A 14,606-nucleotide genomic window follows, 5' to 3' on the forward strand; every position below is an offset into this window, starting at 1 on the left:
CTTGTAGCTTCTTGCCTAGTAATGAGGCAAGTAATGTGGCCAAACTGATCAACTCTCATTTGAGAAGATGCTAAGATAAAAAATCTACTATTTAATCTCCAGAATCTTCTTCAGCTAGCACCTTCAAGACCATGTCATTATGTTAATTTCGTTATGTGAGCACAGCAAAAGGTACCTGTCACAGCACGGCTGAATGTTTTTATTACAAACCACAACTTCTACTGATACATGACAGAGTTATTTTGCTACACATAAGCAATTCAGATTTAAATTAAAAGAAATGCTAGTTAAGCCTTTCTGTATTTGCCTTAGTATAGAATCTTCCACATAAAACTCCCATTCGCTCTTCAAAGGGACAGGTGAATTGCCTCAGTTATTGAATTCAACTTAACCAGTCACAGAATCTTCTGCATTGGAAGAGACCTCTAAATTCAGTCTGACCATTTACCCAGCAGTGCCAAGTCCCCCACTAAACCATGTCCCCAGGTGCCACAACTACATGTCTTACAAAAAGCTACAGAGATGGAGACTCCACCGCTTCCCTGGACGGCCTGATCCAGTGCTAGACAATCCTTTAGGTGATGAAAGTTTTCCTAATATCCAATCTAAACCTCCCATGGCACAACTTTAGGTGGTTTCCTTTCATTCTATCACTTACTACTTTAGAAAAGAGGTCAACACTCAACTTACTACAACATCCTTTCAGGTGATTTTAGCCTCATGTATTCTGATTGAGGTCAACTGCCTTAGCAATGAGGAATCTTGTCCAAGCTTACAGAGTATTCTCATGGAACAAAAGTTAAAAAGAAGCACAGGCTTTGGGGAGAGGAATCACAAACATGTCAGTCAAGGATGCATACCCAGCTTCTGATCTTCTCTTTTGCTCAGCTGATGAGTCCATTTATTTGTTGCCCCCCCTGAATGCTGCTTGGCAAAATAATGACCTGTACATATCACTTACAGTTGCTTATCACCTGCAGTGACCTGGTGGCACCTTTTGTGACCTCTAAGGTGTAGCTTCTGGTATGATCGACAGCAAGTAAGCAGCAGAGCAGGTACCCTAGCACCTAAAAAACCTGGGTGGGAGAAGGAATTCCAAGTACTGAAGTGTTCTAAATTAAAAGAAAGCTGCAAAGTGCCCTGTTGTTAAAACTACTGAGTTGTATTTTTCTGCTTTTCCTGGTGAGATAAACTTAATCTTCTGTTTTGCTGTGGCCCCCTTCCTACAGGACAGATGAAGGATATGCTCTTCCTTGAAAGTATTTGACCTCTATCCCAGGAAGGAAGCTGGCAATAAACCAAAACCTTAGGCTTTCAGGTGAGCACTGTAACCACTAATCTATTCTGGAAGGCTACAATTATAGACAGGAGGTGGGCAGCACTGTCATCACCTCCTGCTTCTGATTTTAAAACAGAAAAGTTATGACTGTATTTGGCAAAGAGTCCAATGCTATCTTTGTGCATTAGCCATATTCGGAACACACCTCCTTGAACAGGGCCCTTGAGATTTAAGGGGTGGAGAAGAGTGTTCTAAAAGACAACTTCAGCTTAATCCCTCCAGCTCTTCCTGCATTTGGGGGAAGAACAGAAAAACTGACTCCTCCAGAGGGTGATTCAGAGAACCTAATTTTAGGTACTTGTTCTGAATCACTCCCTACCTACCCTGGGGAAGCATCCTGGAGACAACTGATTCTACAGGCAAAGGTTATCCTCTGTGACAGTTCCTCTCTCAACATCCCCTCAATTGTCAGTACTATTCTCACTGGCTTCTCAACTTCACCACAGTTTAGGTAGGAAGTTGTTCTTATCGTCAGATACCTGTGAGGCAGAAAGGGAGGCACACTGAAGATATCCAAATAACTGGTTAGGAGCTGCCTGATTTCAGAATTTAAACTGCTAAATCATTAAACAAATAGACTGATTTCTGGAAGTTAGAATCCACCAATAGTTTCATAAATTGTTATTGATTTCACTGGAGTTTAGATGCAAAGTTGGCATTTGGGCAACTAATTTAGATATAGCATTCCATCAAATTGCACCATGATTTTCCACAATTTTAAATAAATTTAGAGTTGTTTGTTGCTTTTTAAACAGAAGACACAATAATTATAAAAATTATAAAAGGAAAAAAAAGTCTTTATTACTAAATATATTCATACAACAGTTTTAAATCATAAATCAGTATGTTTTGAAGTTTTGGTAGCACTTTGTCACTCTTTAAATACTCAAGACTTATCGCTTTTTCCAGGTGAATTTCCGTCTGGGTCCCTCTTGACCAGGCTTTTTTCGTTCCTTCACACGTGGATCAACTGTTAGTAATCCAGCTACAAAACACAGAAAAGCACCCATTTATTTACTGCTACTGGTTAATACTACAGGTATACTACATGTGAGCAAATAACTTTCACTAACAGTATGATTTGTATCATCTAGAGGGCAAAAGGTTCAGAAACACAAACGGTAAAAGGAGCATCAGCAGATCCTCTAACATTTTATTTTCTCTTTAGTAACTGAACTTCATTCATATTTTCCTTTACACATCACTAAAATAACCACCCATTCTTTTTAATCTACCCGTATTGCTTTAAGCCTTTACAGCAGTGGTCTCCAAATTTTTTTGATCATGCAGTCCTAACAGTATTTTTGAGCATGTACTCCCAAATATATGTATTTATTCACTTACGAATCATATAAAGCACATTCATACTAAGTCCCAATGGATCAGTTGCACATTCCCCATTATGAAGACCACTGTTTTGTGGTATATTTATATAGAAGTAAAAATATATTTTTATATATATATAAATATACTTGAAAGTCTGTTTGGTAATGTCCCAAACATGTTCAGAATTATTCTGATCTCAGCAGAGACACCAAACTCATTACAATGTCTATTTACAAGGGTTTTCCTAGCAAGTCATACTTGCCAGTGCTGAAAAGGTATGGTCAAAAACTTGTTGCAAAGTATAAAGACAGCTTTGGTTTCATGGCTGGCAATAGAGTGAAAAAAATCACAGCTGTTCTGTCACCAATACAGGCAGATGTTCTTGCTACTAGTCCAGAAGGAGCATAGTTAATAGCTCACTGCTCATAACTCTGCATTTGCTGCAACAGCATGGACATCTCATCACCAAAGAGCATCACATCCTGCAGTTATCTAAACTCTTATCTTATCCTAGGTAACTTGTAAACACAAAATAATGCAAGAGAGGAAAGAAGTGCCCTTGGTTTGGCTAGTTGCATGTAGTATGTTTATGCTCATTACTCTCTCTTCAAAGCCAATCCTCCAGCATTTACGTTGCAGAAGAAAACTTTTTAAAACATGAACAAGACGCAACCAGCAAAGAAAAAAACAAACCACAATCTTGGTACCTTACAGCTCACTAATGTCTGATCCAGATTTATTTAGTAGTGAATACACATTCACGTTTTGTGATTCTATGTTGAGGCAATATAAGCTGGTTAACAGACCTAAAAGAGGTCATGAACAGATGGAAAAACACTTGAGAAGTCATCCAAAATGTACACAAAGGATGCTAGGAAACAAATGAAAACAGTCTATAAATAAATGCAGATCCCTTTCATACAATATACAAGGTTTCACTGGGATTATTTACTCAAATCTGATCCTTAATGATCCTTGTATTAATTCTGTTAATTACTAGAAACACATTAAGAAACATTGAAATAATTTCAGTTCCTACCTTGCCTCATGAATTCCACCTCCTTTTCTGTCACAAAACTCCTTAAGGCTTTTGCAGAGGCTAAACGTATTGCTCCAGCCTGTGCAGATCTTCCTCCACCAGAGACTGTGCAAACCATATCATGTTTTCCAATTCTGCCAAGAAACTGGAAAGGGAACAACAACTGTTCCCTATGGGGAAGAAAAAAAAAAAAAGATAAAAAATTAAAAAGATTCATGTACATAAAGTTCCATGCTATGCACATTTCTTACCATTGTATATACAAAAACATAGTTAACTTTTAGGCTTCCAGAGATCCAGAAAGGCATTTATATCTCATTCAAATCAATAAGAAATTAGCAGCTAAGAGCATATTCCAAGCACCAATGGTAAGTATTTTAAGTTCAGTTTTACAACTACTTTTATTCCACTACTTCCCTAAGGAAGTCAAGATCGATCAGCTCTGGATATTGAAACTGAGCAACCTCTCCCTCTATTCCTGAGTTGAAAAAATCACAATATAAAATAAAAAGAAAAATCACATTAGGAATAGAAACTTTATGTCAGCCTAATGAGAAGTCTTCTTTACATCAGACTGTGCACATCCTCAAAAATCTGAAGCTTTAAATGAAAAGCCTCATCTTGTTTGCTTCCACTATTTTACTATATACCAGAGTAATTACACATGCATGCGATTTGCAAATCTCTTGCAAAATGCTTAAAGATAATGTTTATTATTTATTTTGAAAATAAAATTCAAGCCCTTTCTAAGGGGACTAAAATTTGAACTATTAAAACAGTCTGTGCTCTTGGTTTTTGCATCCCTTCAGAAAAGGTGAGGCAAGGAGCACAGAGGAAGGCTTGCCTGTCAGTAAACTACTAAAAATTAGGAGGAAATGCAAGACCTGTTTTTATAAAACAGGTAGTTATACAGAGACAAGAACATAGAATCAACACAGTGCCAACTTATAACTGTATGGTGTTACTTTTGCTGAAATAATTTAAGTACAATAAAAATACAGATTTTCATAGTGCTCTCACCTGTCCTGCAGCACTGGGAAGTAATGTAAAATGTCTATTCCATTTACTGTAATTTTTCCAGTCCCATTGTCATAAACTACTGCAGTAGCACTTGCAGTTTTTCTTCTACCTTAAAGGAATTAAACCAAATCTTTTATGAGACGTCAATAAATATTCTACAGAACTTCAAGTGCCCAAGTAATTAAACAAATCTCAACACATTCATACAGTGCCAGCTGTTAAGTTTTACAGGCTGAGGTAACCAAAAAAAATGCAAACAAAGAACACTATCTTTCAATATATTTTAATCAATGTCTATTAAGTGGGGGAGAAGTGTGTGTTGGGAAACCGATCTCCTTCAGCACAAAGGAAGCAACCATTCTGATAAAGGAATTATGAAACAAATAAGACATTCTTCTTCATTTTGGGGGTGATGGGGCACAAACAAGACTGGTTTTGAACTTACTAAACCTGGTGTTTTTTCTTTAATCACGCAGGTTGCATGCTAATCAAACTTCATTAACTACTGTTCTGAAGATACTACTGAAAAGCAGTGCAAATTAAATCAATTAAAAAATAAAATCAATAAAATCAATTAAAAATAAATTAATGTTTGGTGCTTTCACATCTCTTTGTTGTCATGTAATCTTGAAGATAACCCAGGTAAAGCAGAGCCCTCTAGCCATTCTGCCCCTCAAATTCTCTGTGACCTTTGTTTTTATTATCATCTGCTGCCTGCTGCATAATACCCATCATCTCTAAGATTCCTCTTAAATGTACAGCAAAAGGTATGTGTGCATACATGCTTTGTCCAGAAAGTCATCAGCCTTTCCTGAACATGTTGTTGCCACATTATTTTTTCTATGAAATCATTCATATCCTATGTTATATTGTTTTGCAGCTGTGTGTGTCTTCAATGAAAATGTAACAGCCTGTGTTTAGAAGATACAAAGACCTTCATGGCTTTCCACTAACATCCCCTCCATTTTGGTATGAATGATCAATATCCCATTATCCACCTCTGTCCCACAATATTTAGAAATTTCCCCTTCACATTTTCCTAGGCTGTTCGTAAATATCCAAATGTCTTGCAAGTTATTTTTTGCATTTTCAAAGTTCCCCTTTGCTAGACTGCCTACAAAAGGCATGATAAAGGTTACTCAGTAATCTAAGCATGCTGTTGTTATATAAGCAACAAGACTGTTACATCCATGGAATTATTCATGTGTTTGTGCTCCTGCAGTCCCCCACTCTTTATGTTCAGCAGTCAGTTCTGGCGAAAAAAATGAAAGTCCTTTTGTATCCTATAACCTCTAACACTATCACAGTATAGAGATACATATATAAAAAACAGATGATAGGAGCCTGCGCCAAAAATTTGTACTTTCTGACCAGTCCGTGTCTTGGCGTTCCACAACATCACTAACAGCTATACATGCAGTATACATATATAAGAGCATATAAAATGAAGTAGTGACACTTTCAGCAGTGTTGTACATACTATAAAGAAAGCAGTTTGAAGAGGAACAAAGTCTGCATTGTTACCAATCAACTTGGAATTATTACCTTCCCCTGTGCTGAAGGCCACTCCTCGCTCATCATACTGCAAGGGCTCAATAAGCACCTTCTGCAACTGTGCAGGAACTTCTTTGGAAAATTTCTGTATGTACTTCTCTTCGAGGTCAGCACATGGCAATGCTACCAATTTTTCTAAGAGTCGAATAAATCTTGAATACTGTAAGACAACAAGACTTCATTAAAGTATGCGTGTGTAATTGCATTTGCAAAAACTTTCTATTTTTATTTAATGGATCTTTCCTACTTCACTTTTATTGATGATTTTTGACAAGATGACACTTTTGCACCTACATGCTGATTTAAGAACAGCATGCAGTTGCATCATTTTCTGTGTGACTAAAGCCATCTAGTTCTTTCCTCGGAAAACAGTGAAACTTTACTCCAAAGCATAACCAACCCCTTTTAAATAAAGGATTATTGTATTAGAATGAAGTTCATCTCACTTAAAAAAAAAAACAAACCAACCAAAAAAAAACCATTGGGGGATGTCTAATTACTTTATTATTGTTTTATTAAAATAGGGAAAGGGAAAGATTTTCACCTGCTTTTTAGTAAGTCAGCATATTCACTGATTTGGAAATAATTTCATTTCACTGAACTGAATCTCATAAATGATTATATTTCATAACATATACAAAAAATGCCTATCTTTGGCTGTTCAAGCTGAATTACTTTAATGTTTATGATTTCCTTTAAAACTGAACAATCAAGGTATTTAAAAATTCAAGAGATACTTGACTTAAAGGGCAACCTCTTGAAATAAATTATCCTTCACTACTGTGTGGTTCTCCTTCCCCCTTGTACTTCCCTCCAAAGTTCTTCAACATGTGATTAAAGAGTACCACCAGTGTGTTAACCCATTTGTGCCAAAAGCTGGGATGTCCTGTTACCAAGTGTTACTGGCAGGAGCTCCAGACAGCTGTCACCAGATATGAAGGTATCATACCATCAAAAATGGATTTTTCATGTAGATATCAGAACCTGATTTTACAAGGTTTTTTTACTCACAAGCCATTATTGCAAATATTTGTTCTTCTCTTTGTTACCAGAGAGTCTTCTCTAGCACAAAACTACTACTTTTATTTTAACTTAATAACAGTCCCTGGAACTTTGATAGCACTTGAAAACTATTTCTACCTAACAATATGACACAGACTTTGGAAAGTCTTTGAAGAGCAGAAATATGGAAATACAAAAATGTAGAAATTATAGATACTATAGAAGTAGAAAGCTCCCAACAGTTTTCACTTGGAGAGTGCAAAGGGAAAAAAATCAATAGTTCTGATTTTGTTTAATAATGTACACACCACTGAAATTTTTGTTGCAGTGGCGAAAGGTAAGAATTTGAGCAGGTAATACTGGCAGCTTATACTGAGTAATTTCAAATGTTTTTTACTACAGTCTGAGGCTTTGTGGTCTTACAACGGAGAGGCCAATATGTATAAAGGTTTGGTGTAGGTTTTTGGCTAGTTGGGGTTTTTTTAAGTTAATTGCAAAGTACTTTTACAGATGTAGACTGTATTAAAACCAAGCACTGAAGAACACCAAACTTCCCATGTTTGGCTGTACAAGTAGATCTGCACATGGAGAGGAAAAATAGCCATTCCAAATGCAGGAGGTACTGAAAATACTGAAGTCTTAATGGCTTCTACTGCGAGCAAGATAGAGGAAGTCTCTTGGCTATTATGAGGATGGAGAATTTACAACAACTACTTCTAACTTATGCTCATGGACCACAATCTGCTCAACACCTTTTTACATCCCCCACAGACAAAGAAGCCATCACATGCCACTGTTCCAGATAACAACTGAGCAAAGGACATGTTTGCTGCTGTTATTTTTGCAAAGCTGTTGTTCACAGGACAGACAAGATTGAGGAACACTGCTTCTAGGTGAGAAAACACTTGGAATGTTCAGACAAATACAGTTACATTCTCTGGTACTGTCATATTCAAGCTTCCAAAAGCTGGCCATTTAGACTGAACCTGCTGTTACAAAACCCAATGCTGTTCAGGGGACTGTAGGGAAAAGTTCTCAGTGAGAAAAAAATATATATGACTATTAGGATGAATAGTCTTATCCCCAGAGACAGATGTAAAGGATGACTCCAACTCTGCAGAGTTATACAGTTTGCAGGAAATTGCAAAACTCTCCTCTCGCCCACCATCTCCATACCAAGGAGAATGTAACAGGGGATATCTGTATCAAACCACAGATCTATACAGCTTTGTGTCTTGTTTCTGTTATTTGATTTTGTAGTCAATTACTATGAAAAAGGACTCCTTATTTCTAGTAAGCCCTCTTTTATTTTTCTATCATTACCATATCATCCTTAACATTAAATAATCTAACTCTATGCAGGTTTACTATTGTACAAATCCGTCACATTTCCCCATGTTGAATATTTACCCCTTCTCTTGTAATTAGTAACAGAGCTTCTAGTCCTATTTTTCATTTGTAACTACAATAAATGACTATTTCTATAATAAATTCTTATACCTCATTCTTGACCACGTAACTAGATAACAAAGAACAAGTGCTCTAGGTCTCACAATGTTGCCAGGAGAAATTATGGTAGTAACAATGGAAAGTTCTTAAGAGTTCTCTGTTGTGCTAGATAAATATCAATACAAGTAATTTCAAAACAACATGAATGTGACAGTGCTGTGAACATATATAGACTTCATCAGAAGACAGAAAACTCTTTTGAAGAGCACCTGCTTCTGCATAATACCTTTCCAGTACCCAAAAACACACCCAGAAGCCATATTTTTAAGACACAAGCTTCCTTAAGATTGGGACGATTAATTACTTACATCATCATCTGACATTTTTTCTACCAACATTTCTTCCAATTCAATCTTAGTCAGCCATCTGCTGCCAGCCAGGTTTCTGTTTAAAATATCACATATATTCTTCCTTTAATTAACCATGCAATTAGAGTTACATCACAAAAGACCACACATCCAGTCAGTCTTTGTTCAGAAATACATTTTCCATTACAAATTATTGCAGATCACATTCCTATAGTAAACATGAGAAGGCCTACGTTGATTTTAAAAGATCTACCTTTTGAAAGGTATGGTAACTTCATGTGTTGAACTAACCACATGACCATTATGAGTATCAGCTATGCATTATTCATATTATTGAAGTCTGAGATGGAATTAGAGTAACACTGTAATAGGAAGTGATCTTCCTCTCAACTTATGACTTACTTTTAAAAGCCTGCTGCCAGGAAAAATTTGGTTTGCTAGCAGCAAAGAGCAGAATCAAAGGCAGAATGTTAAAATCAAATTCTTTTGCTGCTAGTCTTTACTTTTCTGATTAATATAAAGCACAGCATTAGCAGTAAGCATAGTCAACGTACTAACATAGCAGTGACACCCTGTATTCTATCTACTGAGTAATCTTGAGCTGCTCAGCACAGTGACTGCACTGATGATAACTAAAGCAGAAATTTCTAAAGAAAACAGCCTCATACAGAGATGCTAATCAAAGAAAAAACAATGCTTGAAGTGAATCTTTGAAATGTGTATGATTTGAAGTGACCAACTAAACATCCATAAATATACATACTAACATTATCAACTATATTTAAGGCAAAGATGTGGCTAGCTTCTTAACTCCTTGGGTTTTTTAGAAACAGTGTTTTCAGCAGCATTAAGGAAGCTGTGATCCAGTAAAACACTCCTTCTGAAGGTGTTTTTAAGGAGTACTACTTCTCAAGCATGCATTTTGATGCTTTTCTGAGTCAGGACACGAGAAAGGATTATTCAGAACAATGCAGATTCTAACAATGATTTTTAAAAGCTTCCAATCCTGACAGGCTCAAACATATACTTACATTTACATATTCTTACTTGTTACTTCCACTGAAGCTGGAAAAAATTTCTTGCATGTAAAACTCTATAAACTTGAAGTATCACGTCCTAACCCTACAGTTAATATTACAGAACACATTCACAATAGGTTATTTTCTGGGAAAAAACCCCAAACCAAACCCAAACAAACTCCATGCCTCTCAGACCGAAAAAACAGCCCTTCCCACCAACCCTCTACCTACACTTAGGAGATAAATTTTCCTATCCAGACTAATCTCAGAGGAAGTACCATATCCAGCATGAGAAGTAAGTCTCAAAAATCCTTTAAATTCTCCAAGCTTTATAAACCTAACAGGGAAAAAAACCTTTCATCTTTGACTAGCTTTAGGTCGTTTTTCACATCAGTAAATCCACTGGCTGAGCTCTGTAAGGAGTCAGGCTATTTTTCAGCAGCATGCAGCAAGAAACTAAATTCATTTGTTCTCTTTGTCTGCTCAGAACCTAACACGAATCTATAATAAAACATCCTGTGGGTCATAGAATACTATTTATATCATGAAGAAACATGAACTTCTGTGATTTAAGAAATTGAAATAATCTCAGCAAATTAATTCTTTCTCTTCCTAACATAAATAACAAATGGCTAAAACGAAGAAGTGACAAACCAACACGATATGCTCCTGGAGCAATGAATAAATCTGGCTAGAAAATACACAGCAATAACAAAGATAAAAACAACTTGGGACTTGGAGAAAAGTAACTATACAGAAAAGCAGTAAATGCCTAAACCAAACCTTCCTAGCTGTATTCATTTTTTTAAACACTTCTTAACCTAAATTTTTTAATATAAAATCCTTGCAAGAAATTGCAAAATAAAAAAATCAAGACTACAGTCTAAGAGGAGCAAACAGCACTTAAAAGCACATCCTGACTGGATACACTTAGAAACCAACAACTGTAGATTTCCCATAGCTTCTGGCTGACATGGGTCTTTTCTGTCCAGTGGCTAACTAGATGAAGAGCTTGCTGTGCATACCGGAGAAGTTAAACAGGAAAAAAGAGACACTAAATTCAATTACTAACTAGTGGTGACAATTAGAGAAATACAACCAAATGAGCTTTTCTAAAATTACTAGGTTTTGATGATTTCTATTCAAAGCCATTAGAAGAAAAATAGTGAATTTAAGTATTTTGAGACTCTTAAATTTAAATATTGGTAAGTTAAAATATTCAAGAACTGTAATTAAAGAGGTCAGCCTTAGGTCTTGAGATTTTTAAAGCAGGAACAATGTAGTTGGTACTTCAAAAGTCCTTGTTTTCTTATAAAAAGTTTACCTCCTTCTTTCAAAATGCTTTAATAAAAGACATAATTAGAAAAGTTTTATATATATAAAGTTATATATTTTATATATATAAACTTATATATATAAAAACATTAATATATATGAATATACATATAATTCATACAGAAACATAGAATTCTGGATATTTCCTGTTTATTTTTCAAATCACACTTCAGAACTTTTATGAAGCAAAGAATATTGAAAAGAGTAGAGGGAGATTAAAGAGAAATAAATGGGGTTTCCTTACTCTAACAATGAGAAGTGAGTGCTTCACACATATCTGGTAAAACTTTTCAACACGAAATTACCATACAAATATTACACAAGGAATAGAGCAAAATATTACACAAGGAATAGTGCAAAAAAAAAAAGTGTTTGTGGAATAGAAGGCAGGTAGTGTGGGGAACTACCAGAAGAGTCAAAACAGAGTATGAAAGCACTAGGAGTATGAAAGCATTAAGAAAACTACTACCAATATTCATTCTAATTAGAAGCTTACCTTTTTTCCTTCTGAAGAGGAAGGTCTTGAGCTATCAGTTCATCTTGATGTTTCTGAACATTCAGCAATTTTTCATATGTTTCCTTAAATGTATATGAAGAAGTATTTAAATAGATTTTTTCTTTTAATATTTAAATTTTGCTACTTAAAACACATCTATGCGGTTTTATTCTTCAAACGCTTAAAATACAGAGGTCAGAAAACAACCAGAGCTCTGACAAAAAAAAAAAAAAAAAAAAAAAAAAAAAAAAAAAAAAAAAATCACATGCAGTTCAAAATATTTGATTTTGAATTCTGCTACAGTGTTTTTTTGCCTTCTTACATATGCTTGTAAAAAAATTTCTCAACTGTATACAGAAAGACAACTACATTTATATAATGAATACAACTCCAAAACATACTGCACAGTAATTTCATCAGTGCATTCACATTTTGGTCTGACTTCCTCAAAATACTGACAAGGTTTAAGACTTACTTAATTTCATTTAGTTAAGATTTTTGTACATGTAGAAGTGTCACATTTACTGGTCATCTGTATCAGTCACGACTTCTTACCCTGGCATGTCTACATGGACACAAAGTTACACATTTACTATAGAAAGAATTTCTATTCTTTCAACTGTGCAGGTGTACTTACTCTGTATTTTTAAATAGTTTTCACAAAATTCTTAGCTATGTTAATATTTTCAAACCATGATGTAACAGTGATTTAGTACTTCAGGAAAAAAGAAAGAAAAAAACAAGAGAGGGAAATATTCAAAAATGACACAGTAAAAATACTACACAAGAAACACATTTTAAATAAAGTATTTTTAGGGTTTTTTTTCAGCTCAGAAACTTAGGAAGACTATCTGTTCTAAAATGTAACATTGAATACTCTTAATTACAACAGGGATCTGCAAAAGTAAATAGGAGCATTTGGAGAAATAATTAGAGATTATATTGAAACAACAGAGCAGTTGTACTACAACCAAGTACTTCTATGCCAAATAATTTACTTTCATTTACCAGTGAAATAGAAAGCTTATAGTCACTTTCCTATACCATACTATTATGACTTTTAGCAAATACTAGAGAGAAACAACAGTGTAAGAATTAGTGGGGACAAGAAACAATGGTTTGGGGTTTTTAAAATTGTATTACTTTCAAAAAAAAACAGTAAAGGAAGAAACATGAGACAACTCTGTTGCTGTCACAGATTAACCAATGAAATACTAGTTCTTAACATAAAACTGGGATTTATAACAGGATGCAGTGAAATTTCTGCAACAGCTTAAAAATAACCCCAAAATAGAAGCCCCTTGCTTAGTTATAAACACCTACTGTTCAAGCTGATTTTTTCACTAATACAAAATACACCTGCACATACACTAAAAATATTTGTACTTAAAATGTATGAACAAAGAACAGATTGTTATCTGAACCGCACTCAAAGCATTTAAATAGGGACAACTCACTGAAGTCTCTGACGCAGGTCACTGATGACATTTTTAATGGTGCAGCGGAACAAAACATTTTTAAAATAATTCTGCAGTTAAAAACCTTGAAGTACAAAATCATTCCTTTCGAGAGAGCATGAGAATTCGTATATTATAGCAATAAGCCTTTTAGAAAGCCTTTATTTTTCATGAGATAATTCAGAATGGAACTAGGAAAAATTTTCAACCGAAAAAAAACTTTACTTGTCCTCAAACATAGGCAACATTACATAAAAGAGCAGAAATCCTATTTTCAAGTATTTCCAAACCTCACAAATATAACTGTAGTCCTCTGAGAAAACAGGACATGGTATCACTACTGTGGGCAAGATTTATGTCACATCACTCTAGTAATCTTAACTCCATTCAGAGCTGACCATTAGGCTTCAAAAATTATTGCCTATACATTAAAAGCACAAACATTGTTTGAGTTAGAGAGCATCAAGTGTGTCTGCACCAAGCAATTTTTAGGTATCTGTAGTTAAGACATGGAAAAGAATGAGTATGGAAGCTTCTGCTTGGGGCCATGGAGCAAGGGAAGAGAAGGGGAAGGAAGGAAAGCTGTGTCTGGCCCTCAGCAAGCTGGGGAGAGCTCAGCTGGAACAGTGTTAGAGACTGAATCTGATGAGCTCCACAAGTTTCTGTGTTTGGAAGAAATCAAACCAGGCACCAAGATGATATTTTGGTGTCAGATGCTTAGAAGAGGTACTGAGTTATTAGGTCTTATAAATGTGTAAGGAGGTTTTTCACCTTACTGCTACTCTTGACTTACCTCTTGCCTTCAAAGGCAGAGGGTGTCACCACTTGACCTGCAAAAGCAGTCCCGTCTGCCTCCCCACAAACACCCATCCTCCTCCAATACATTTTGGCATACACTATTTATTGGTATGGTCAGCAAAAATGCATAAACAGGAGCTCAACACAGCTACAACACAGTTCTTAAAAAAGAACACGGAAGTAATCAAAGCTGTCCCCTTAAGACAGACTGACTAGAGTCAGAATTGCTTCTAAACAGCAACTCAAGTATTTTCAGGTAACATAAGTTAAAAGAAGACTTACAGATTTTGTCATATTTGGAAACTATTGATAAACACAGGCAAATAAAATGAGATATGGGATACCATCTACCAATTTTTAACCTCAGAAATTAATTGTCAGTTACAATGACAAAAAGCTTTAGA

The 14,606-nt window shown here is 35.4% G+C and overlaps 1 protein-coding gene across 1 annotated transcript in view; it reads right to left on the bottom strand.

Annotated features, from left to right (window-relative positions):
- Window positions 1-2,116: 2,116 nt before the first annotated feature.
- The window catches only part of MRPS9 (mitochondrial ribosomal protein S9), a 34,101-nt gene continuing 21,611 nt past the window's right edge, over window positions 2,117-14,606 (bottom strand). The window contains exons 6-11 of the mRNA XM_083885191.1: window positions 11,948-12,030; window positions 9,098-9,173; window positions 6,270-6,438; window positions 4,725-4,833; window positions 3,705-3,874; window positions 2,117-2,324 (exon numbers count right to left, since the gene is read on the bottom strand). Of these exons, the coding sequence (XP_083741317.1) occupies window positions 2,233-2,324; window positions 3,705-3,874; window positions 4,725-4,833; window positions 6,270-6,438; window positions 9,098-9,173; window positions 11,948-12,030 (699 nt within the window). The 3' untranslated portion in view covers window positions 2,117-2,232. The remainder of the gene's footprint in view (window positions 2,325-3,704; window positions 3,875-4,724; window positions 4,834-6,269; window positions 6,439-9,097; window positions 9,174-11,947; window positions 12,031-14,606) is intronic.

The sequence above is a fragment of the Zosterops lateralis genome, assembly GCF_965231275.1.
Source record: "Zosterops lateralis genome assembly, chromosome: 2".
NCBI classification, from domain to species: domain Eukaryota; kingdom Metazoa; phylum Chordata; class Aves; order Passeriformes; family Zosteropidae; genus Zosterops; species Zosterops lateralis.